Source organism: Polypterus senegalus, chromosome 1 (assembly GCF_016835505.1).
Source record: "Polypterus senegalus isolate Bchr_013 chromosome 1, ASM1683550v1, whole genome shotgun sequence".
NCBI lineage: Eukaryota > Metazoa > Chordata > Cladistia > Polypteriformes > Polypteridae > Polypterus > Polypterus senegalus.
Genome location: NC_053154.1, coordinates 329,133,200 through 329,159,338, shown reverse-complemented (window position 1 = coordinate 329,159,338; position 26,139 = coordinate 329,133,200). Strand labels below are relative to the sequence as shown.

At 46.4% G+C, this 26,139-nt stretch overlaps 1 protein-coding gene across 1 annotated transcript in view; it reads right to left on the bottom strand.

The window, feature by feature from the left end:
• Positions 1–17,620: 17,620 nt before the first annotated feature.
• Positions 17,621–26,139, bottom strand: part of alox5a (arachidonate 5-lipoxygenase a) — a 78,724-nt gene continuing 70,205 nt past the window's right edge. Inside the window, exons 13-14 of the mRNA XM_039737896.1 lie at positions 22,111–22,281; positions 17,621–21,761 (exon numbers count right to left, since the gene is read on the bottom strand). Coding sequence (XP_039593830.1) covers positions 21,582–21,761; positions 22,111–22,281 — 351 coding nt within the window. The 3' untranslated portion in view covers positions 17,621–21,581. The remainder of the gene's footprint in view (positions 21,762–22,110; positions 22,282–26,139) is intronic.

The following is a 26,139-nucleotide window of genomic DNA, read 5'->3' as shown; positions in this document are numbered from 1 at the left end:
TTTAAAGATGACAACAAAGACCTCACCAGTCAGCCCTGTTACACAAAGTTACAATGAGGTTCTACTGCAAAGGAATCTTCAGTCTTCTGGAGCTGTGTCCAAAACTGCTTTGATCAGGATGGGAGCTTTGTAGAGAAGTGAAAATGCATATATTTGGTAATAACCTTTATTAAAGCAGAAGTATGCTGTTACTTTCACTGCAATCCTTGAATTTAGAAGATAATCCAAATATAATGGTAACTCATAAGTATCTATTAACTATTATACAATTCTTCAAATATTTCGGCAGTGTAAACACTGACAGGTTAGATGTTAGGCTGGAAATGACAGCCTTGTCCTTTACTAGGAGACGCACCAGCGGCTCTGTAAGCAGTTATTTGTTATATTAGAAATCAGCAGGCTAGTTGAAGTAAGAGTAAGTTAAGCTTTACAGGAATTACACAACACCAGGAAATGCTGCAAAAGTACTTTTTACAAGTAGTCTACCAGACAGTGGAATTGTTTTCTTGTCTGATGATGTGTGAACACAATACAATACAATACAGTTTATTTTTGTATCGCCCAAAATCACTCAGGAAGTGTCGCAATGGGCTTTAACAGGCCCTGCCTTTTGACAGCCCCCCAGCCTTGACTCTCTGAGAAGACAAGGAAAAACTCCCAAAAACCTTGTAGGAAAATGGAAGAAACCTCGGGAAAGGCAGTTCAAAGAGAGACCCCTTTCCAGGTAGGTTGGGCGTACAGTGGGTGTCAAAAGTAGGGGGTCAATACAATACAATACACAGAACAGAACAATTCTTTAAGACAGCATAATAATAAAAATTTTAGAAGTACGGTTTAACAGTAGATGATATGATATAATTAGGTTTGGATATTTTTAGAGTCCTGGAGACCTCATCCATCAAGCTGCCTCCCCATTTGGCCATGCCACGGCTGAAACGTTGCTCCGATGAAAGGACCCCTCTTTCCCATGATTCCTGTGATCCTCCATCAGGGATGACTTTACCATAGGCAGGCAAACAACTTGGCAGGTGGGCCGTGGCACCAATTGCCACATTTGGGTACCGAGAAAAGAAACAGAATAGGTGAGGGTTAGTATTCAAATATAATTACCAATATAAATACCAATGACTGAGATTCCTAAAGGATTATATTGTGATCCAAAGTTAAAATTTGAAACAAACCTTACGTGAACAATTGTTTATGAGCAAAGGAGGTGAAATTTACACTGGACACCATTACTTTATAAAGGGAGCAACAAGAATCCTTTGACAAAAAAAATATATTTTTTTTAAAAGTTTTTTTTTTCTGATTTTAAAAATTGCATTATAAATAGCAAGTTACAGGTAGAAAATCTGTTTCAGATGATATCCCCTACCCATCTAGGTAGCACATAAAGAGCATGATTGATCATGATGTAATCGTTTTGAAATAGAGAGGCCACCAAAAAAAGTAGTTGAAGTTCAGCTGGTATAGTAAATTAATTGAGAGCAAGCATGAATAAATGCCTGGTAGATTATGGGGAACCTTTAGACTGTTTATTGTAAAGTGCATTTGAGTTGTTCTCCCAGTTGCAGATAAATACACTCACCTAAAGGATTATTAGGACCACCATACTAATACGGTGTTTGACCCCCTTTCGCCTTCAGAACTGCCTTAATTCTACGTGGCATTGATTCAACAAGGTGCTGAAAGCATTCTTTAGAAATGTTGGCCCATATTGATAGGATAGCATCTTGCAGTTGATGGAGATTTGTGGGATGCACATCCAGGGCACGAAGCTCCCGCTCCACCACATCCCAAAGATGCTCTATTGGGTTGAGATCTGGTGACTGTGGGGGCCATTTTAGTACAGTGAACTCATTGTCATGTTCAAGAAACCAATTTGAAATGATTCGAGCTTTGTGACATGGTGCGTTATCCTGCTGGAAGTAGCCATCAGAGGATGGGTACATGGTGGTCATGAAGGGATGGACATGGTCAGAAACAATGCTCAGGTAGCCCGTGGCATTTAAACGATGCCCAATTGGCACTAAGGGGCCTAAAGTGTGCCAAGAAAACATTCCCCACACCTTTACACCACCACCACGAGCCTGCACAGTGATAACAAGGCATGATGGATCCATGTTCTCATTCTGTTTACGCCAAATTCTGACTCTACCATTTGAATGTCTCAACAGAAATCGAGACTCATCAGACCAGGCAACATTTTTCCAGTCTTCAACTGTCCAATTTTGGTGAGCTTGTGCAAATTGTAGCCTCTTTTTCCTATTTGTAGTGGAGATGAGTGGTACCCGGTGGGGTCTTCTGCTGTTGTAGCCCATCCGCCTCAAGGTTGTGCGTGTTGTGGCTTCACAAATGCTTTGCTGCATACCTCGGTTGTAACGAGTGGTTATTTCAGTGAAAGTTGCTCTTCTATCAGCTTGAATCAGTCGGCCCATTCTCCTCTGACCTCTAGCATCAACAAGGCATTTTCGCCCACAGGACTGCCGCATACTGGATGTTTTTCCCTAATCACACCATTCTTTGTAAACCCTAGAAATGGTTGTGCGTGAAAATCCCAGTAACTGAGCAGATTGTGAAATACTCAGACCGGCCCGTCTGGCACCAACAACCATGCCACGCTCAAAAGTGCTTAAATCACCTTTCTTTCCCATTCTGACATTCAGTTGGAGTTCAGGAGATTGTCTTGACCAGGACCACACCCCTAAATGCATTGAAGCAACTGCCATGTGATTGGTTGATTAGATAATTGCTTTAATGAGAAATTGAACAGGTGGTCCTAATAATCCTTTAGGTGAGTGTATATCGTTATAGTCCTGTAAAAACAGCAAGTGCACCCCATGAAATGTCACAATTTGTTCTTCATTTAAGCATACCTATATGATAAGGTGATACAGCAAACATCATGCCACATTTACAGTTTTCACTCCAATGTATAACTGAAATAAACAAAAATGCAAATTCTGCATGCAGAAAAAGTAAATCCACCACTACGTTTATCACTACCTTCAGTTCCTCAAATTAGAATTGAGTCCACCATATCAAATAATTAGAACATCTTTAGAGAAGTTTGTGTCTGAACCTGCTTTATTTAAACCTCAGACATATAGTTTGCCCTTTGTTGTTAAAGTGTATTTTATCACCATATCCAAGATTAAAAGAGCTCTCAGAAACCTTCAAAAAGAACTTCCAGATACATATGAGTCTGAGAAGAGATTAATTTCCCATCGTTTGAGGATCTTTCCCAACCATTCCACTTCCTGTAACATGAACTACAAGTGGAGAAAATTTCAAACAACTCCCAAAAGCAGAACACAAGTGTTTCCTTTGGAGGCATTAGCTCTCTGGAAATGTGTTCTTTTGAAATTGCGGCACATTAAGTAACTAAACAGTATAGTAATATGACAGAAACGGCGATATCCCTCCCATCGTGATTACAGCGGTATAATAATCACATGAGAAAAATATACTTTAGCTTACATTTACTGACGGTTGACGCGGTTACAAACGGTAAGCTTTATGACAGACTTATCAACGTGGGAATCTTGATCTGTGTAGTCTGCCATTTTGTCGTTACCACGCTGAGAGGATTTTCGGACGGAGGTCCGAGCAGCTTCAAAGGGTTTTTGCTGTTGTCCAAGCCTTTTATACTGTTCTTCACTTGCTGGTCTTCTCTGTCTCCAAACAAGGGCAGGAAAGGGCTGAACTCCACCTCCACAAAATACAGAAATAGCATAATGCCTACATGCTGGTTCTCATTCTCCCAACAAGGAAAGAAGATTTTGTACTGACAGAGGACAGAAATACTATTCTGTGTTTAGGCTGACTATACAATCCTCCAATTGTCTTTGGCTATCTAATCCAATGCTTGGTTGGCAGTTCTAAATGCTGAGCCCCTGTGTGCCAGACTTAGCATGCACATGTGAATGGATCCTTTAACAGTGTTGTTTAAAGACAGTGACAGAAATATTAAAGAAAAATGTATTATAACAACAAGATGCTGAAGGAAGTCACCGAGAACCCCCATAATTCATCACAGGACATACAGGTAGCTCTTGCCACTGTTGATATCAAATTACATGGAGTCTTCCATTAGAAAGAAGCTGCATGATGACTTTAGACAATGACATTAGATCAACATGAGAGGTATGCCAGGAGGAAACCATAGCAATTCAGAAAGAACATCAAGGCAAGACTAAAGTTAGAGAAAGAACACCTAGGTAAAGACCGGGACATTTGGATCAATGTGCTCAGCACAGATAAGGCATTAATAACAGTTAATTGGTCACAATATTAGAAGACATGTTTGACAAAAAGTAAGGGCAGCATTTCACCAGAGGAACCGGTTATCGGCTGTAAATCTTGATGGTGGTAATGTTATAATTTGGGTCTGCTTTGCTGCATCAGGGCCCAGGCAGCTGACCATCATAGAATTCACTATGAATTCATCTTTGAGCCAACGTATGTTTGAGGATAATGTGAGGCCTTCTGTCAGAAGACTGCAGTTCAGCTGAAAGTTGACCTTGCAACATGACAAACATACCAGTAAGGAATTATTAAGAAAAAGAAATGGGAGGGTCCTCGAGTGACCAAGTTAATGCCTGGATCTGAATCCCACCATGATGCTCTGTGGAGGTTTAAAACAAACTGTGCACCCCAAACACCCTTTAGACATCACAGAGCTGAAAGAATTCTGTATGGAGGTCTGGGAGAACCTTTCTCCTGGTTGATGTCCAAGATTAGCGGACAGTTACAGGAAACACGGGGCAATACCAGCTATTGGAGCCAAGGGTGCACTTATTTTTTCGACAGACAGTAATGGCATGGCTTTTCAACTATTGTAATCTGTTTTTTTTTCTTCAAACAAACCACTTTTATCTAAAGATACTGTTTAAACAAATACTAAATATTGATATGTACACATATGTTAAAAAAGAAAAAACATTTCCCAGGGTATGCTTGCTTTTTAACATGACTGTTTTTGTTCCAGTAAAGTTTTTTTTTTGCTGTAAACAATAATGCAATGTGGCACCAATGTAGTGTACAGTGGCAGTAGATTGGTGTTGGCAGTAAAGTGCTAAGTCACCAAATAGCGCTGTTATCCCATCACTTTCTGATAAATAATCATAAAAGGTTTTATTTCAGTAAGCTCTGCACCTTGGGTGTTCCTATAACTCATTTTTCATGAGTTGAGGAAGATCTGCATGATTTTTCCCTGGCCCAGAATCGCTCAGGTTTTTGTTCCTCTCTGCTTCACGGCCTTACATGAAGAAGCTGTCCGCAAACGCAGGTCCTCCAAGCCAAAAGTCAGCACTTACCCAGCTTTGCTAAAGGGAATTTCTGTCTCTCGGCTGAGCAAGCAGAACTTCTGACTTCAAATGCCAAGGGGAGAGAATCCTACTACACAGCTTACCTGGCAGCGGAAGTGCAGTCTTCAATCGGCCATATTGAGCACCTCGTGGCATCTGGGTCTGGCGGTAAGTAGGTTTGCCAAAAGATACAGTAATAAGGAGCAAATATTGATCTGTGGCACAAATGAAAATGGTAAAATATGTTTATAAACCTGTAAATAAGCACAAAAGATACGAAAATGTTGAGAAAATAGGTGATAATAGCAAAACAAACAGACACAATAATTGCTGGAGATTTTAACTGCGGCATAGAAAAATAAAATGGCCAAAAAAGAAAATGTATGGTAGAACCTCTTAATAGACTGCCATGAAGTACAGAGAGAGCAGGTAAAGGCGGGTGGTCTGTCTGGACCGATTATGGGCGTGCAGACTTGAAGTTGGGGATTACCAGTAAAAGCCAGGGCTTTATGGGGGTGTATGTGTGTGTTTTTATTTTTTAAACCATATTAGTTCAAATGCCAAGTCCACTAGTAGATACTTTAGGATCAGTGGAGAGCCTATATGTAAGATGAATAGAATTTTAATTCAAGACAAAAATAGAAAGCATTATGATTTGTGGTGTACATTAAATAATTTACGTAGGAGTGGTGGGGAGTAATTAAGGAAAATACTAAAACAAGAAAGCAAAAGTAAAAAAAAAAAAGTTTTACAAGCCAGGTTCGATATAGCTTACCAAAGAAAAGAAAAGAAAAGAAAAACTGGAATGTTACATTCAGAGTAGAGTCTGAGAGGTAGAACCTTTAAAATCGGGAAGAATCTAATTAAATAAAATTTTTTAAAGGACTGTTCAATAGAGGGAGCAAGAAAGACACATGAAAAGTACTGCTAATGGTGCCGGCAAGATCTTTAACAAATTCTACAAAGAAAAAAAGAATAAATGAAGAATGATGACAGAACAGGGAAAACTAGGTAAAAGAACCTAATTTGAAAAATGGAGAAAGTAGTGAAAATATTTAAACAATATAAAAAAATTGCTACTCTCTGCAGAGCCTTCTTTGGTTTATGCTTCTCCAGCAATCTCCCCTGTGCTCTACCTTAAACCCACCCCTTTAGGTTCCTCCCCATGTTCACTCCCACACACAATCACCTGGTGATTGACCTCTGACCTGGCCGTCTCACCATCAGATGTGTGTCGTGACCATTAAGGTCCTATTGTACTCAACTTGATTCCTACCTTTAATTGGACGTGGATAACGGAGAGGAGCGCACATCGGCTCAAATTTTAATGCTTCTTTTTCTGACTTGCATTTGCATTGAATGTGTTTTGTTTGCTCTCTATTAACACTGAGCACAAACCCTAAATGAGATGTCAGTCCATCACACAGCACCATCATGCACTTCACAGCTCCCCCAAAAGCACATCACGTGCACAATGAGGAGCAGCCCTTTCACTTCCTGATCCATCAAGTCCAGTTCAGGGGCCCTAGAGACCAGAGCTTAGCCCAGCAGCATCCAACCAGGGAAGGACGAGAGTCCATCGCGTGGCATTTTCATGACCGCACAGGATTTATGTGCAACCCTCGGCTTCTAACCTTGGAGATGTGGGGCGGACCCTGAGAATCTGGCAGTTGGGGTTTGTGAATGTGGAAGGAGACCCGTGTAGACACGGAACAACAGGGCCAGGATTTGGAGGCAGAAGTGGTAACCACAGCATGACCGGGGGGACCACATAGTAAAGTGATTTACATCTACGTCACACAATGACCTCCATACTACACTTTGATAAATAATATATTTAACAATTAAGTTTATCAATGAATAATTGGTTTATTTGTAATATCCAACCTTATGCAGGTTAAAAAAAAAAGTTGTGAAGAGTTCCCAATTTGTACCCTGCATTACTGGGCACTTTAGACTGGCCTGTCAGACTTTGTGATTCTTAGTGCTGCACTCTTGAAGATGGTGGCTTTCAGAGGCCTGCAATGCCACAGAAGACCACTAGAAGCCGACAAAGTATTGCTGGCTGGGCATTGAGACTTGCAGCCTGAATTGTGGCCTTCCATTGTCTTTTTTTGATGTCCTCATTTTCCCAGCTTGACTTTCCGATCTCTCAAGTATATTTCATATTTTTGCACATTCTCAATAATAAAAATTGAAGATTTTGCACCTCACAGATGGTGCTGTGGCCCTCAAAGGGGTGCCTGTCATCAAAGCCTGGAGTTGCTCAGGTAGTTTTGTCAGTCTGGGCGAGCCTGGGCTTTGTGTTCTGAGGTGGTGTGTAGCGACTGGGTGGCACTGTCTCGCCATATTAGGGTTGATGAGACCAGACTTGAACTTTCTGTTCTGAGAAGGACCAAGTTGTATTGTTTTTAACATGATCTCCCTAAATGCCAACCCACTGTCATTCACAAGGCTTTTCCAGTGCCACTCTTGCTTGTGCCACCACTCTGCTGACTTCATCTATTCATCATTGGGCCCAGCGTATCCTCCAGAGGTGGATAGCTTGAGGAGCAGGGCCACGTCTGGAGAGTTGGGTGGGTTTGCCATCCTTTCAAATCCACCGTTTTAAAGAGCAGCCTTTGCTAGCTGTGTAGCATGAGCGGAGCATTGATGTCAAGCAGAAAGACGGTGGTCTGCAGCTTTCATCATTGAACCTCCATGATTACCTGTCCCATACACTAAAGCACATCTTCATGGGCCTATTAAAGCGTGTAATCTACGCCAGTGATTCCCAACCACCGGTCTGCGATAATCAGACTGACTCGTTGTGTATTTTTGCCCACTCTTTCCAAACTGCCTGCCCTCAGTGTTCTCTACTCATTGATTTATAGTTAATTAATGTGAACACTCCAAGCAAAGTCAAAGAGGCGAGATTGTGTTGGTTTGGACATGTGCAGAGGAGGGATACCGAGTATATTGGGAGAAGGATGTTAAAGATAGAGTTGCCAGGCAAGAGGAAGGCCTAAGAGAAGGTTTACATATGTATTGAGAGAGGACATGCAGGTGATGGGTGTAACGGAACAAGATGGAGAGGACAGGAAGATATGGAAGAAGATGATCCGCTGTGGCGACCCCTAATAGCTGCTGAAACAAGAAGAATTTGAGCACTCCGAGAGAGACTCCCGAACTCACCCCCCTGGACTCTCTATGATCCTCTGCTAATAAGTCTTGACGCTCTGAACTCCAAGAAGGACCTCAAGCTTCACAATCTAACGCTTAATAAATCTGGACCCACAAAACCCCAAGAAGGGAAACGCCCACCCAACCAGGCTCCCCAATTTCCACCTACAAGGTCCACGAAGTCCACAAGTCATAAGATGTTAAAACCATCAGACTGATCTCGCTGGCACTGATGTTACCCTTGGATTTTATTTGCTGTTGGAGGGCCCCCACACTTGTCATAGTCATCCCCTGTTAGGAGGCTCCCTAAATGTCTCCCAGTCTGAAATGATTAGCTTGAGGTTCCTCTTGGATTATTGGATGTGCTGAAGCTTCATTTCAGGACTTGACATTCTGGGTTGATGACGTGCAGACCTCATTCACGTTCAGCAAGCCTCACCTGACCCCTGACCTCTGCAGTTCTCCATTATGATTCACTCCATCGCCCCCCAAACCACACATCCCAATCTGCCCCCCCCCCTACAGGTCAACGGCTGAGTTGGTTCATCTTTGGATGATGTCCTACCACACGATGGAATTCTGCCCTCCGTCACTTGATTGTGGCGTATCTGGTGGGCTGGCGGCTGTGGTGCACGCTAACTAAGTGAGGCTGAAGCTCCACAGCTGTGTTGTTGTTCTGTAGTGTTAGACCTTCACTGACAGTACGAGGCTTGGTCGTTTATAACCCTGGCCTCCACTCCACACACTCAGTTAACCAGACATTCTTGGAACTTGACGCTTGCATCTTTTAGCCCAGTGGTTCCCTCACAGGGCGCTGTGAAATATTACAAAATGTTCATAATTGTATTTCCATTTTCAATTCAATGTGATAGGACGCAACATCTGGCGGACCTGCAGGGTGCAGACCAGTAACTCACTTAGTAGTAACTGTTTGCGGAAACCTCTACAAATGGTCACTAGATGGCACTCTACAATAATTAAGTTTCTCGGTTTGTTTTAGTGGTTTGTCGAACTTTCGCGGTACTTTGTGTCCTTCTATAACCAGCTGTCGGTGTCGCGCGGCCTTCATCTTGAATTCGTTTTCAGAGATTGTATCAACTGAACATTGTTGTGATGAAGTCAAGTGCAGTTTTTGAAGTATTTCTTCTCGTATGTATTTTTAAAAATGGATTGCTTTTTACTAAACAGTAATAAGCGCTGTAAGAGTGAAAATAAAAAGGGCACACCGTCAACCAAAGTGTGAAGACGCACAAATCTCGAAAAATATGATGACAGTTATTTGGACTTCGGTTTCACGTCGACAGATGTCAGTGGTGAGGAGAGGCCGCAGTGTGTGTCGTGTGTGTGTGAAAGTTTTGGCACCGGAGTACATTGAAACGCCATTTAGAAACCAGTCATCCCTGCATGGTTAGTACAAGGCGGTCTTAAGTACAGTGGAACCTCGCGTCACGACCGTAATTCATTCCAAAACTCTGGTCGCAACCTGATTTGGTCGTGGCCTGAAGTAATTTCCCAATAGGATTGTATGTAAATACAATTAATCCATTCAAGACTGTACGAACTGTATGTAAATAAAAAATTTTTAAAGATTTTTAAGCACAAAACTAGTTAATTATACCATAGAATGCACAGTGTAACAGTAAACTAAATGTAAAAACACTGAATAACACTGAGAAAACCTTGAACAGAGAAAACTAACATTGCAAGAGTTCACGCTACAGCCTTACTAATCGCTCGCTGTAAACACTTTCTTTTAAAATGAGTTTTAAGCACAGGGAAAAAAAATGAATATTTGAAAAATTTGGAACTTAATAAACAACCAAGAAAAGTAACACCGCAACAATTCACGCTACGAACCGAAAAATGAACATTTGAAAAATCTGTAATAGAAAAACTAACCATAAACCACCAAGAAAACTAACCTTGCATGAGTCGAGTTCTGCCATGAAGGAAGTGAGCAGGAAGCTAGGTGTAGAGGAGATTACAGTTTTGAGGTAAAGTCCCTCTACGCGATGCACGTCTGACCGAGAACAATGTGCTGTACAGGGAGAGACTGAACACGTGCGGAAATCACAGGAGCGTACAAACCAGAAGGAAACTGGCTTGTTTGTCACCCAAATGTGTGGTCGTGAACAGATGCAAAAGTTTGAACTTTTTGGTCGTAACCCGATTTGTACGTGTTCAGAGACGTCCGTGACCCGAGGTTCCACTGTACGTGTTTTATTTATTTTTACTTAACCCTTTAATTAAAAAAAAATGATTGGCTATTTCGCAAATTAGAATTTCACCTGAGGGGTATGCGCTGTGGGAAAACCTGGATTCAGCGAGGGAGCCGAGAATCGAACAAGTTTGGGACCCCACTGTTTTAGTACGTCCACGGGAATTGCTGCCTGTGTGCCATGTCAGGAATTGCTGCCTGTGTGCCATGTCGGAGCTTCGCTGGCTTGGCATTTATAACCCCGGCCTCCACACTGACTTAATACTAAAATGACTAACGTCAACCAGACACACTGACACTCGGCGCTCGACTCTTTTAGTACGTAGACGTGAATCGTTGCTCAAACCAGCACAGTAGACACCGCAGGCTGGCCGATCGATCGTCTCCGTACACCCAACAACTGAGTCCAGTGCATGGGGTCTATGGATGGCTGGATCACATGACCACTTGGGTTCCAAGCGAAGCTTTCATTGGTGAACTCCCCGAGCAGCAGGATGTGTCTTCCATAGTTACGATACGAATTCCATGCCCTTCCTTTTGAACCCAAACGGCAGAGACGGACTGAACAAATGGGAGTCCAAAGTGAATCTGGACACGAGCTGCTCTGATGGCCCACCATGGCTGTCACAAGTGGGCCGAGCACAGACGTCACAGAGCTGGACACGGCCGGCCTTCACCTTGGTGCCCACAGCCACACCACCTTGCTGTATGCCAGTTCTATCTTTGGAATGTGAGAGAAAAACCCACACATAGTTGGAGCAAGTGGGCACTGGGCAGAGCAGCACAGAGGAACGGCACTCGTCATTTCAAGGTTAGAAGTCTGAATGACTCGATCAGGGGGGTCTTCAGGGCACCGACATGGAGAATACGACAGAAGTCAAACTGGCGGCATTAACAAAGATTTCCATTTTTTTTCCGTAACTGGTACACTGCAGATCTGAATGTTGCTGAAAGTTCCGGTGCCAGGATGGTGCCATGTGAGCGTGACAGCCCGGTTTAGAAAGCGTGACTTCCTGTTTCAGCTGAGGAAGCTGCGGTCTGAAGAATGCGCTCTCGTTTTGAGGGAGCTGTGGTGCCCTGCGGGGGCACGAGCTGGCGGGTCGGTCGTATCGGCCGGTCGTGGCGAGTGGGGCCTCGGGGGGCTTCTGCAGCTCCCTCCACCACAAGCAGTTCATCAGCATTTGGAATTCTGCAGTTTGTTACGTAAAGAGCTGCCGACTTCAAATCTTACACTTTATTCCGTTATCTTCGCGCTGTGCTTCTAACTTTGAGTTGGTGTTCTTTAGGTAAGAGGGGCAGACTCGCTAATCGCAGCCCCCGAGGGCGCCGACTTGTTCCATGTTGATCAGCACACATGCAAGTACGGATTTCAATGTACGCTGTGACAATAAGGACCCCCTGAAGATGCCAGTACTTGAACCCCAGACCACCGCTCGCAGTGTGGACTTTGTGTGTGTTTGCGCTTCCTCACGGGCACTCGGTGCCACTGCCTGGCCTCTCCTGCCGGCTGCTTTTCCTTTAATCCGTTAGTTTAGTTAGTGAATGAAGTGAAGGGTGGGACAGTTAACTAAAAGTCCCGGGGGTCACTTGTGCTTTTGGGGTTTGGACAGTCGAGTTAAATCTGTGTGTTCTGCGCCCGATATTCCTGCCCTTCCTGACATTTCTTGGTGCCACCTGCAGCATGCCACTTTATACGATGTACAGTGCCCTCCGCTGTTATTGGCACCCCCTGGTAAAAATGTAGCAAGTCGGGTTAGAAAAGCATCCGTGTTTGCTGAAGGACCGTCACCTTACACCGAGAAAACGAGAAACCTCCGACTTCTACTTGAAACGAGTTCATCCACAGAAAGCCAAAGCCCTGATCAAGAAACGAATACGAAGAGAAACTCAAAGGACAAAACACGCTGGGAAATGAACGAATGTGAACGACTGGAACTGAAGCAGGTGCCCCATTGTGGAGAGGAGTGGAGTGTACAGTGACTTCCAAATGTGAGGAGACGCAGAAACACATCATGGCAAAGAAAAGAGAAGACTCCGTCCGTCCGAATGAGGACGACATTTAAAAAAAAAAAAAAAGGGCTGCTCGCCTGAAAATGCCCGGGTCTACAGTTAGAGCAGTTATAAAAAAAATACTTTTTAAAAACCACACTTATATTAAGTTAAAGAGTGTACTAAATAGTAAAAACTAAATCTCTCATACATCACACGTAAAAGGTGGGCACTTTCATCAATCAACATTCAAAAAACACTTCTTAAAATCTTAGCAAAAGCGCCCACCTTTCATTTTACGTGATGTATGAGAGATTTAGTTTTTACTATTTAGTACACTCTTAATATAAGCGTGGTTTTTAAAAAGTTTTTTTTTTTAGATATGATTTTCAACGTTTTAGTTTAGGGTTTGTTTTCGTGAGAAAAGCACTATATAAATGGAAAGAATTATTATTATTAGTATAATTTTATAACTAATATTTTAACACCATCCGTTCTCCAGCCACAGGGTCACGCGGTCTGCCGGAGCCAATCCCAGCCAGCACAGGGTGCAAGGCAGGAAACAAAACCCAGGCTTTTAGGGCGCCAGCCCACCGCAATAACACTTTTAACACTTCCTTTAAGATTTCTATCCGTTACTAGCGCCATCTATTAGTGAAATCTTTAACTATTCTTCATATGAAAATTTCATTTCTTAATTAACGTGGACTAATTGATCAATTGGTGAGCTGATTATTGATTCCTGTATTGTCATCAGAAGTGAGTAAGTGTGCAAAATTACAATCCATTTGGGCAATACAAAGTGGATTACAAGATTTATACCAGACGACAAACCGGTGAAGTTAAAAGAAGTGTGGTAATAAAAATAGTAATAAAAATAATAATAATAAAGTGGTCATCAACTGCAACTGTGACACAGGACCCAAGTTTACTTCATACAGCGAGATGGACGGTAAGTGAGGTAACATCATTTCCAAGGACCACTGCTAGGGAATTGCAAGAAAAAATCAAATCCCAGGATTATCGAGTCTCCAGAACCGTCGTCAGACATATGGGCATCTCCATGCCCGCAGATTACTAGGAAGGTGTGCCAGGTAGAAGCCTCTTCTGTCAGGTATCCACAAGCGTAAGTGGCTGCCGTTTGTAAAACACTCGCGCGTGTTCTGTGGTCTGATGAAACACAAATTGAACTTTTTGGCCATAAACACTCAAAGAGGTTTTGGTGTAAGAAGAAGGATGGCTTTAATGAAAAGCGCTTCATCACAACTGTGGAATATGGTGGAGGTTCTGTGATGTTGTGGGGTCCTGGAAACATTGTTAGGGTACGTGGTGTCATGGATTCCAGGAGATCTTTAAATCAAATCAAATCCTGGCTGCCTCTGCCAGAACACTAAAAGTGGGACGTCATTGGATCTTCCCGCAGGGTGATGATCTGAAACGCAAGTCCAAATCGACCCTGCAATGGTTAACTGAGCACCAAAATGAAAGTTCTGCCATCTCCTGACCCCTGACCTGAACCCTGATGAAGACCTGTGGAGTGAGCTGAAGACGAGGGGACACAGGAGAAGGCCGAGGACCCCCGGGATGATCTGGAGAGATTATGGAAAGAAGAATGGTGGGCTCCTCAGATGCCATGCTCGGTATCCTCCAGCCTTATCAAAGTTCCAAGAGAAGACTCCGTGCTCTTATATTGGCACTCGGATGGCAGGGCGGGCAGCAGTCGTGGCCTTTGTGTTTCTCTTCGTATTCGTTTCTTGATCAGGGCTTTGGTTTTCTGTGGATGAACTCGTTTCAAGTAGAAGTCGGATGTTTCTCGTTTTCTCGGTGTAAGGTGACGGTCCTTCAGCAAACACGGAGGTTTTTCTAACCCAACTTACTAAACTTTTACAAGGGGTGCTCACCGGACCACCACAGCCCGCACCATACGCTGCTCCCACCGGGCCGCCGGTCACGTTTGTGTCACTCCTTCAGCCGCTCTCTCAAGATGTCCCATCCTGTCACCCGTGTGCCCACCTCGGCTCTCCTGTTGGGACTGCGCTTCATCTCATTTGCTTGGCATCCTTTTGTACCTTCCAGGCAGATCACTGGTGGTGCGCCCCACTCGCTGTTACGTGCCACCCATTCTGGTTTTCCTCTCCAGTCCCAAATCTCACTCCGTGTTTCTGGCCGTGCAGCTCAAGCGCCTCTCCGGCTTTCCCCCAATTGCAGTTCTCTGTCACTTGTTTTATTTTTTTAACACGCATGGCACAGTATGGCATGGCATGGCATGGAGATTCCCTCACAGTCACCCAATGGGTTCCTCCTGGAGTTGAACCCCGCATCTCTCTGGCACCCTCTCAGCCGAGGCACATGGATGTCCGTTTATAGACAGCAGTGCCCCGTTGCTGATGGTGGTCAGTTAAATGGCCAAGATGTCTGCGTCGTGTATTCTGAGGTGGTCATCAGTTACACGGGTGTAACCCACCAGACCCCTGAGGCAGGGGCTTGGAGGTGGAATGGATGAGAAGAGCAGGGTGGGCAAAGTCCACACCACAGCAGGGTGCCAGCCAGCGCTTCTCTGTGCCCCAAGTTCACATAGCGGCTCAGCCGTCTGGGTACGAATCACCCTGATGTTTGTCGTGCCCAGTTCAGTGCCAACTGGCATGCAATGTGACAAATAAAAATGTAAACCCAGCAAAAACTGCAGAGCTTTGCGAATGAAAAAAGCAGAAGGAAACGTGTGGCCAGATAGGTGCCAGCTGGAACGGTGCCATGGGCGGCGTTGGTGTGAGACCCTCGATGGGGTTCTGAATGTAAACGACACACACAGTGGCACTCGGTGGCCTCCTTAACTTTTACCGATGCCCTTGTAGAGTAAACCCCTTATGAACAACTGCTTGTCAGCTCTGTGGCGTGTGAAGTGCCACTTCATGGAGGAGCCCACTGGGAAAGACTGCAGATACGGGTCAGGAGCTTCAGTTGACGTTCACATCAAACACCGCGATCTCCGAGACTGTGATTGTGGTGCCAGGCGGGCTGGTTTGGGGGTTTCTGGACCTGCTGGCCTCACACTCGGCGGTCTCTTCAGCTCATCCAGCAAGGGGATGGAAACGTCTTGTAGATGAGAGAGGACAGAGAATGGCCGGTGGGTGGGTGGTGTGAGGTGACAGAACTCGGATAGCCGCTCTGGACAACTGCTGAGAGCAGAAAAACATCAAGCATTGAGGCAGATGGGCTACCGCAGCAGAAGACCACGTCACGACCCACTCCTGGAAGGCGGCAGTGGGCACAGGCTCTCCAAAACGGGTCGGTGGAGACAGGAAGCGCGTGGCACAGGGTGAGGAATTTCAGTCTCCGCTGAAGCACACGGACGAGGGGGTCAACAGCTACAGTCCAGGCTGGCACTGATGGTGCAGCGGCTCCGAGGAAGTTTTCTTCGCCATCCATCATCCCTTGCGTGCCTAACCCTAACTTCATGGCCACGGTTTGCCAGTCCTCTAATGGCTTACTTCCAGCTTGATAACACAGCAGGTGACAAAAAACACGACCGCGACGTCAGTGGCCTTCCGAGTCGTCAGATCTGAATCCACCCAAACGCCTGGCAGATGGCAGACTGGCAGCCTGAGAGCGCAGCTGGCAAATGGATGGATGGAGCCATCGTGTCGCCAAGGACCAGAATCTCCGAGGGAAATTCACAACACCTCCATGAGGCTGTGCTGAGAGTGAAAGGAGGCCCAGGATTAGTCCGGTGGTCCGAAGAACTTGCGTAACGTATGAGACGGGGCTGCTGAAGTGCAGTGGGCATTGGATTAATTGGTGGAAACGGCACCTTGGCAGGAGAAGCTCAAGGGGTGACCGATGTGACTGACTGGCCACCATTCTGGTATGTGCCACTCCACGCCTTTACTCAGAAACACGCCTGTGCTGCCCCCCTGAAGCTGCAGCATCACATGACCAGCGGTCTGTGCCATGTGCCCGAGAATCTGCTCACTCGTCTGTGGCACTGCTTGGCATGTCCACTTTATAGACTCGTCAGTAGACTGGCGGCCAGCTTGACCCTGTCAGACTTCTGGAACTTAATGACGGCTTCACGTGGACGTGGACGTGGCGGAGTGGGGGATCTGCACTGGTAATCGGAAGGTTGCCAGTTTGAATCCCGTAAAATGCCAAAAGGGTCTCTGCTCCGTTGGGCCCCCTGAGCCAGGCCCTTAACCTGCAATTGCTCCGTCCTGGGTATGACGCTAATCTTCATCCATCCCTGCCTGTAGGCCCTCCAACCTGCAGGGAAACACTTGGGGGTTGGTGGCAGAATTGGCACTCCAGCCTCCATAATAAACCTCCCACTGGTTCCATTCCACCTGAACTGGTGTGGTGCTGAGGTGTCGCCCGTTGCATGGCTGCACTCGGGTCCTAAACTGGGTCCTGAGTTGGTTTGTCGTGGGTGCAGCAATGCGCCGTGCCAGTTTGTGCTCCTAACCTCTCCTATGGACGTCCTCTGCCAGGTGAAGTGTGCCAACATCGCTCTGTGCACAGCAACGCACATTTTCTGTTGATTTACGTGAGGCGCGATTGCTTTGTGCGGCTTTTCAGAAAACTTGAGTTGTTTGGAGCAAAATGTCAGCCCTCAAAGGGTTAACAGCAGAGCAAGTATCCAAATCCAGAGGAGTGCCCGTTTGTCACCCGCTAGTGACGCCGCCGTCCTTAAGCAGCACGACCCCCCTGAGTTATTTGTTAGTTTTGTGCTGAACTCGCCCAACACGGGGGTACTGAGTGCTGCACCACCGTATCACGACATGCCACTGGGTAAAGGGTTTCCTGGTCATGTGACTGGCAGTCTGGGCACACAACATCAGCGATGGTGCCAATGTGATGTCACCGCCATAACAATAAAATGATTTAAAAAAACAAACCAAAAAGGAAACAAAGCACAACAACTGACTGCCAAAAGAGTCGTCACACCGAATTCTTTCTGCTTCAGCTTTTATTGACTGGATTTTGGTCACAGAGACGCCGCGTTCACTTCGCCCACAGATGGCGTTCATGAAGTTCACGTGTGAAGGTGAGACACAAATCGTCGTTTGCACTTTTATAATGGAGGGGGAGTCGCACTAAAGTTAGACAGTGAACCGAACCTTCACAAAACTGATCATGCCACTTCTCAATGGAGTCTCCACTCTTCTCAGCGCACTTGTGCCACCCGCCTGGCAGTGCCAGCAGGTTTTGTCTCGTCCTCTCAGCGACTCGTGCGCCCGACTTATTGTCCAACACTCCATGCCGAGGGGCACTACAGTCACTAGTGCGAGATTCTGTGACTTGCTGGAGGCCAAAGTGAAGCCTGCCCTTCGATCCAAACGGCGGGGACTGCGGTCTCGAGGGGTCCTTTTGCTGTGTGACAATGACACACACACTGCTAAGAACACCAGGGCCAGATTTGGCACCCTGTGATTTCCACCTATTAGGGTGGTCAATAAAGTGGTGCACGAGTGGCAGAGAGGACGAGACAAAACCTTTTATTCTGCTGGCACTGCCAGGCGGGTGGCACACGTGCATTGAGAAGAGTGGAGACTCCGTTGAGAAGTGGCATGATCAGGTTCGGTTCATTTTCTAACTTTAGCGAGACTCCCCCTCCAATTCTGTAACGGTAACGGGGGTCTTTTTGGCCAGTGGTCTCCAACTTCCTGTCACATTGAGGTGACCCGTCCCTGTTGGTCGCCCCCGAGTGTCTATCATCAGACTCTGGAATGCTGGGACGTTGTCACATGACTGATACGAGACAGGCCTCCACCATCTCGGGACCGCCACGTGACGACTGGAGCCGCTGGCCTTTGACCTCCTGATGTAACAATATGAGCAAAATATTCTGAAAGCTGCTTAAAACAAATCGGGGGCTTGGAGGGCAGGGAGTTTACAAAAGATGGAAGCTGAGGAAACGGGGGGCTCGCAAGCAATCGTAAATGGCTGCCATGCTGATCCCCTTCTCAACTCCTGGTGCTGGGTGGCTGCTCCCCGGACCTCCAAGCTACAGACATGCAAGTCCTTTTATTTATTTTATTTTTTTTTTTGCTAACAAGACGTTTAACTGGAAATTTGAAGGGCGTGAAATGAGAGGAAGGCAGCATGGTGGTCCTTACAGCTCCACACACCTTAGGCTCAGAGCAGTGGCATAACTAGAAGAAGACGAACCCCAAAGCGAAAAATAAATAAATAAATTAGGCCCCTCAATTATGAAATGACCACCGTCAACAAGAAATGTCAAACATATCAGCTACAAGAAAGATTAATAGTCAGAAATCCAGCTTTATGGAGTTGTGTTCATTCCAGCATCAACTAGGCAAGCAAGTTAATAATAAAGCTTTAGAAAACGCACCCCAGCCTCATGGGCCCTGGCACAGACGCCCACCCTGCACTGCCTACCGCTACACCACCGCCCCCCATCCTGCAGTGTGTGATGCAGCGGTGCCCATGGTGACTGCCACCCTTCACCCATCGCTGCCAAGACAGGCTTTGACCCCCCAAACCCACAAGTACCAGACTGGGTGCTTCAGGCTAAGGACACATGACTGCATTCCCTAAATCGGGGGTCCCCAGGTTCAGTCCAAGCAGTTTCACAAATAAATGGTTTGGTCTTCCTTCTAAATGATCTGACCGTTTAATTAGACATTTTCTATTCTTATTTTGCATTCAGAAATCAGTATTAATATATTTATATGTGAACAAAATGCAAACATTTGTATTTTTGGCCATATCTTTAAATGTTAACTTTCATTTCCCATATTCTTTTTGGGTCATGTTTTTTGTGCGGAGTTTGAGGATTAGTGATGATCAGTACAGGCCCCTGGGCAAGTGGCACTGAATACTAAAGGTGGGCAGCCATGTCTGTAGAACATTCACTTGTGAGTTAATGCCCCTTAAAAAAAGGAGATGCGTGTGTCTGTCTGCGTGTCCATCCGGTTTGCTTTGTCTCCGTCTTTCCAACAGATGGTGCATCACAAACATGTACACTGCATTAACGAATCCCATGCCAAATGGCATATGAGACATATATGCTGCGTTTATCATTCCAACAGATGGCGCATAACTAACGTTAACACTACATTTAAGAGTCCAATACCAAATGGCGTATAACAGAGACCTATGCATTGAATGTATCATTCCAACAGATGGTGCATCACAAACATTTAAACTGTGATAACAAATCCCATACCAAATGGCATATGAGACATATGTGCTGCATTTGTTATTCCAACAGGTGGTGCATCACTAATGTTAACACTCCATGTAAGAGTCCCATACCGAATATAACAGAGACCTATACATTGCGTTTATCATTCCAACAGATGGCGCATCACTAATATTAACGCTGCTTTTAAGAGTCCAATACCACATAGCATATAACTGAGATACATGCATTGAATTTGTCACTCCAACAAATGCGATACATTTTATTACCACATGCATTGCCAAAATACATTCCAACAGATGGTGCGATGCAAACGTTAACATTGATTTAGATGTAAATTCGTCTTCGATGGGTAGCACAACTAGTTAATAAGAAAAGCTTACTGAATGTGAAGAGCAAAATCTTGATATCAAAGAAAAAGAACAATAATGAAAGTCTCTCTCAAACACACACACACACACACAAAGTGCTCGCTACATTCCCCTAAAAATTTAGTAAACCTGTTTTGAAATTTCAGGATTGACGTAAAAAAGTCCAAAACTGGGAAGTAACCGCTAGTTTAACTAAGGAAGGAGCCCAGTGATGAGCAGAGGGCAGTTAAGGTGGTCCGCAGGACTCCACTTGAGGACCACTCAGTTCGGCCTTTTATGACTAATTAGCGCACATTGAAGTGTAACATTCAGTGCCATTTGCACCCGTGTCTGCACTGATTGTGAGTATGTGGGTACAATTTAAGGAGCAAACTCCAGAAAAATGAGATGAATTGAAATAAAGAATAGTAAAAGAATGTTAAAAATTCTTAAAACGACGCCATTTCTGGCCAGTAACCCACCTGGCAGGTTCTGGGCAATGCTGCCTGCTGGCTTAGATGGCACAGAGAGCTGGAGTTCTGGTCAATGTCCTAACAGATCAATTTGTGTTTGCCACATCCAAATTACACAAACAGCGCCATGTTGAGGGGAGTGCGGAGTGTTTTATCTCAAACGGGGGTCCTATCCGGGTGGGGGCTCGAAGTCTTGTTTGACGGCCTTGTTCTTTATTTATTTATGTTAATGTTACTGTTGCTAATTATCTGCTGTATTTTCTGTTCCATGTGGTCTCCCAAGAGGTGGGACCACCTGCCAGTCACCGCCAGGAGCTGCTCCATAAATCTGGAGGGTCTCCCGCAGTTCCTATTGCTTTATGGTGAGTCCGTGTGTTGTGACCCTGCTGTTGGAATGTCTTTGTGCTCCATGGAGCTTTCTGGCAGGATGTGGAAATAAACCTTTTTACTTTATGAAGATTCTGTTTAGCTCTTTTTGTATCTAGCCAGGGTTTTTGATGGGGTTTCCCCCTCTAGTGAGCATTTTGGTTAGCGCTTTTTCTGAGTGCTGAATAAGAAAAGAAGAAGAGCCAACCACACTGGTTGTGAAACTGCTTAGAATGAAAGCCTGTAGCCACGGTGGTACCCCAGGGCTGAACTTGAGGACCTTGAGGAACTTCTAAAGGAAAAGTAAGCCAGCATGCAAGTCCAGGGAAAGGCGACATACTGGCTTAGACGGTACTGAGAGTTGGACATCTAGTCACAGTGCCCCCCAATGGAAGCTCGCTGAACTGCAGGAGCCTAAGGGTGGCTAACAGTAAGGGAGTGGCACCCAGTAACTTACAATGTGTGTGACATGGCGTGAAAAGATGGCTTGTCAAATAACAGGTGGCAAAGGCATAGTCTGGTCGGGGCCCACTCGGCAGGAGAAGCCCTTGGACTTCACACGGCAACACTGTTGGGAATTCTGTCCGGCGACAGGTAGTAGTAGGGAAGCTTTTTGTTTTTGTTCCTCTCCTTTATGAGGCTCGTGATCTCGTCCAGTTTCTTCCTGAAGTTGACCGTCGCCTGTTTCACTTGCTTCTCGGTGAAGTGCTCGTCTGTGTACATGCCGAGGAAAAGCTGTGGAGAGAAGGCAGCTGGTAAGATCTGGGCACTGGACCCCTGCCAGAATACGCAGTCGGTGCCAGTCTAAGTGGCGTGCACACACCTTCAGGAGGGATGGGCTGGTGCTAGCACCTACTGGATGGCACTGGGCCTGCTGCTGGGGTGGGCTGATCTCACAGTGCCTCATATGCCCAAACACTTTGGCATCTCAGACTCAGTGGGGGGTCAATGACAAGCCCGACTCACATGAGAGCTCCATGAACCCAAGGGTGCAGCACCACCACCACCTCCACCATCCCTAGACAGCAGATCCCCTACAATACCAAAGGGTTTAAAGGCGGCCCACCGGCTCACCAGGACTCACCTCGTTCTCCTGGAACTGGCTCAGAGCCCACACTGCGCCAAGGTGCCAGCAGGAACGGCCCCGGTCAGGGAGGCTCTCGATGATGTACTCGATGGTCACCATGCCCTTTTCTTCAGGTGGTGGGCGCCGCATCGTCGGAGGAGAGTTGGGAATCCATGAACACCAGTCGTACTGTGTAAGGAGCAAAAAGAACACATTTGGGGTCAGGCCATCGAGAGGGGCACCTCACAGTCCCAATTCGGTGGGGCAGCCTGGCCTGGCAGGAAGAAACCCTGGATGGGGTGCCAGTCTGTCACAGGACCCACTTCAGAGTCACCCATTATCTTGGGGGTGGGGAAGAAAAACCAGAGAGACGACAACTTTGAACGCAGGACTGGGGGTCAGTGAGGCGGGGGGGGGCACTAATGTCTGCACCACAGTACTGCCCTGCAACAACTGTGGATGGTGACGGAGTTGGGGATTCAGCAGCCTCACACCAAAAAGTAGAAATCGCCAAGTCATCTGGAGTCGCTTTATGTTATACTGTATAGCGACTTTCATCATTAAAAGCACAAAGTAAATGTGAATGTGGAGCAGTCGGGGGTCTATGAGGCTGGTCTGTTGGCCAGTAGCCATTGCTGGTGCCCACCATTGAGGGGTTTTGGTGTATTGCTTTCCTGTTTGTTGTTCAGTTCATATTTGATACTGCAGGGTGCCTTGTGATGGTGCCAACTGATTGATCACATTAGCAAGTTGTGTCACACACACACACACACACACACACGTGCAGAGGGTGGCCTTCCAGGCCCACCTAAGGTATGTTGTAGCACCCCACCCTGGCACGAGAGGAGGCGTGGTCACCAACCATCTCTTTTTTCCCCTTAAAGCCCCACCCCTTCTAGTCCGGCCCCCCAGAAGGTGGTGTCTCATTGGGACGACTCCTGAGCAGCCCTACCCAGGAACGCCACTAGAGGGCAATAAGAGGATTTTGGCCGATTGTTTCCTGCAGTGCCGTCTTTTTCTCATTTTCGTTCAATTAAAACGGTTTTGCCCGGTTGGCACCCGATCTGCCTTCTCACATACCCCACTACAGTTGCTGCCACTGCACTTAGGGTGCTGCCGGCTGTCTCGCTCTTCCTGCCACTCCGATGGCAGGGCCTCAGGCCCAGAGTCTTGCCACCGACACCAGGAATCGGCAGTGTGTTCATCATGGAAAGGCGCTATAAAGAAACTAATTGCTTCCTTTTCACTCTCCTCGGGATTGAGGCCACTTTGATTGATGCTGTGCTCTGCTGTTGCGTTTCAGAGGCTTGTGGAAGGACATCATAGACGCTGGTAAAGAGAGAAGGTGGCACAACAGTAAAGACTTAACATCATGAACACGTCACACGGCTCCATGAAGGAACACGTGCCAAGTGTGCCACCCCTAGTGCTGCTTTTATAACAAGGTGCCTTGGAGGTCCGCTTTGTGTGTCTCTTTATATCTCAAGTCACAGGGCATCACTGAATGTCGACTTTCACGCCAGCCAGTGTCTCAATCTGAGGTTTACCCCCAGGTGCCCCCAGGTTTGCCCCTCTTACTTCTCTGTTTTCAGGCAGTGTGGCCCCCTAGTGGCTGAGATGGGACAGCAGAGCTGAAAGATGTTGAGTTTCGCCTCCATTGCAGATGGCACAGATATGACGGCAATTCCACTCAGCATTTGGAATTTGTAAGTCACTTTGGGTAAACTTTGTACCCTTGATGTAAATTTGGAGTCACAAACATTTCCATGCAGTCATCCATAACCCACTTCAGGGTCTCAAGATCCTCCGCAGCACTGGGGGGCACACTCATACACACAACCAGTTTGGGGTCTTCAGTTAACCAACATGTCTTGGAAATGCCGTGCCATTGACACAGGGAGAATGTGCAGGACATGTGGGCATCTGGAAGCTGTGTGCCAGTGGAGCTGAGTGGCACTCATGCCATCCACGTTTAATGTTATTGAGATGACTTACAAAGAAAATCCGGACCCTGCGGTGAACTGCCTGGCAAAGGAGAAGTCGGTCCTTGGCAGCGGCACAATTCATACAGAGAGCCGACTTTCATGCCAGGGTTGGATGGGGTGATTCTGAAGTGCTGAATCTGGGAAGTGTGGGCACCGGAGCTTAAAGCAGCAACTTTTATGCTAAAATAAAAAGGAACATGTCTGCTCTGCCGTGTGACCCGAGTGCTTCTGCCGTGGTCTGGATTTTCTCCTCCCCACATCTTATTTTTAGGTTGACCACAGAAGTCTACATGGCTGGCAGAAGCAGAAGGAAGTTCAAAAAAAGGAGTTGTTCCTTCCGGCGCTGCTTCCGCCAAGCCCCCCCATCCCAAGAAGGCTTTGTGCACTGAATGACAGATCTGCTGGGTCAGGCCTGACCCCCTTAGTGCTCCTGGGGGGCAGACCTGCTCTAATGCTGTGCTTCTTAGTGAGCAGTCCAGTGGCAGGCTGACCTGTTAGTGACGGGCATCAACACCTGGTAAGGGGCACCTCTCACCTCCAGGTGGCTGTAGAGACCCCATCAGGCAGCAGTCAATGCTCCGCAATGAGGGGGACAAAACTACCATACAGTCAGATGAGCCCTGGAGACCCCGAGAAGAACAGCAGGTGGGATAAGGATAGTGAAGGAAGTGCAACTAGTGGCCAAGGTGACGCCAGTTCGATAATAACGACACGTTCTTTATATAGCGCCTTTCCCCTGCTCAAGTTCAAGCCACACCACTGCCTCCCTGTGTGACACTCAGATCTGAACCATGGGGACAGTCCCACTTTATCTGGGCAGTGACATTGGAGTTCACCACAAACAAACACAAGCGGACCTCCTTGACCGGAGCCCCCAGAGGACACCTGACACACACGACGTGCAAGCGGACAACCCTCAGGATGAGCACATTCAACACCTTCAAGGGTGCTTCTTGTGAATGGGGGGGGGGTGGCCTGCTTGACCCCGAGGGTCAAACTTCATTAAGGGTGCAGGAGCCGCGCTGGATCTTGTTGTGAATGTGCGCCCCCTAGAGGCCAAACAACCCCCGAGTGCATGCGATGATGATGTCACATGACACCTGCTGTGATAGGACTTGGAGTTCAGAGGGTCATCTGTGGGTGTAAACCACACACACCTCTAGTGCAATGGCTGAGGATGACACCTTCATCAGGACCCTCCATGACGGAGCAGAGCAATGGAGGGAATACTAGTGACGTATCGAGGACTGCGGCGGCCATAACTGTGCAGGAGCAGAACAGACGTGTGAATTAACAATAAAGGACAACGCTGGAGCGACCTTGAGGGACTTGGAAAAGAAATCTGTTTAAACTGCAGAATATCGACACGCTGTGCAAATTCTTAGGACCACCAAACTAAATCTGAGTAGGACCCCCTGTTACGCTCAAAACAGGCCCAGTTCTCCATGGCACGGATTCCACAAGATGTTGGAAACATTCCTTTGAGATTCTGGTCCATGTTGACGTGACTGCAGATCTGTCAGCTGCACATTCATGCTGCGAATCTCCAACTTCCACCGATCCCATGACTTGGAAGGCCACCGAAGAACACTGAACTCCACGTCATGGTCATGAAACCAGCAGCCTTGTGACGTGGCACGTCCTCATGCTGGAAGTAGCCATTAGAAGGCTGTGGCCATGAGGGGACGCACGTCGTCACTAACAAGACTCTAGTAGGCCGTGGCATTCAAACGTACAATAAACGCACATCCTCAGTGATACAAACACAGCAGAGGAATAAAAACTGAATGGTGGAAGACGCTATTCTTACTGCAGGATAAAGTTGTTATTGTGTTGATTATTAGTCCTCCGGAAATATTTTTGTATATGAGATATTAGTAAGATAAAAAAAAAAAAAGATATAAGCGGAACTCAAACCACAACACCACTGACTTGTGGTCAGACCGCTGCCATCTGCGCCAATCTGCAGCCCCTGGCACTGAGACCCCCCTCTAATTATGAAACAGGAAAATCAGCGCGATTCTGTACAATGTATTCACAATTAAATCAGCCTCTCACTTGT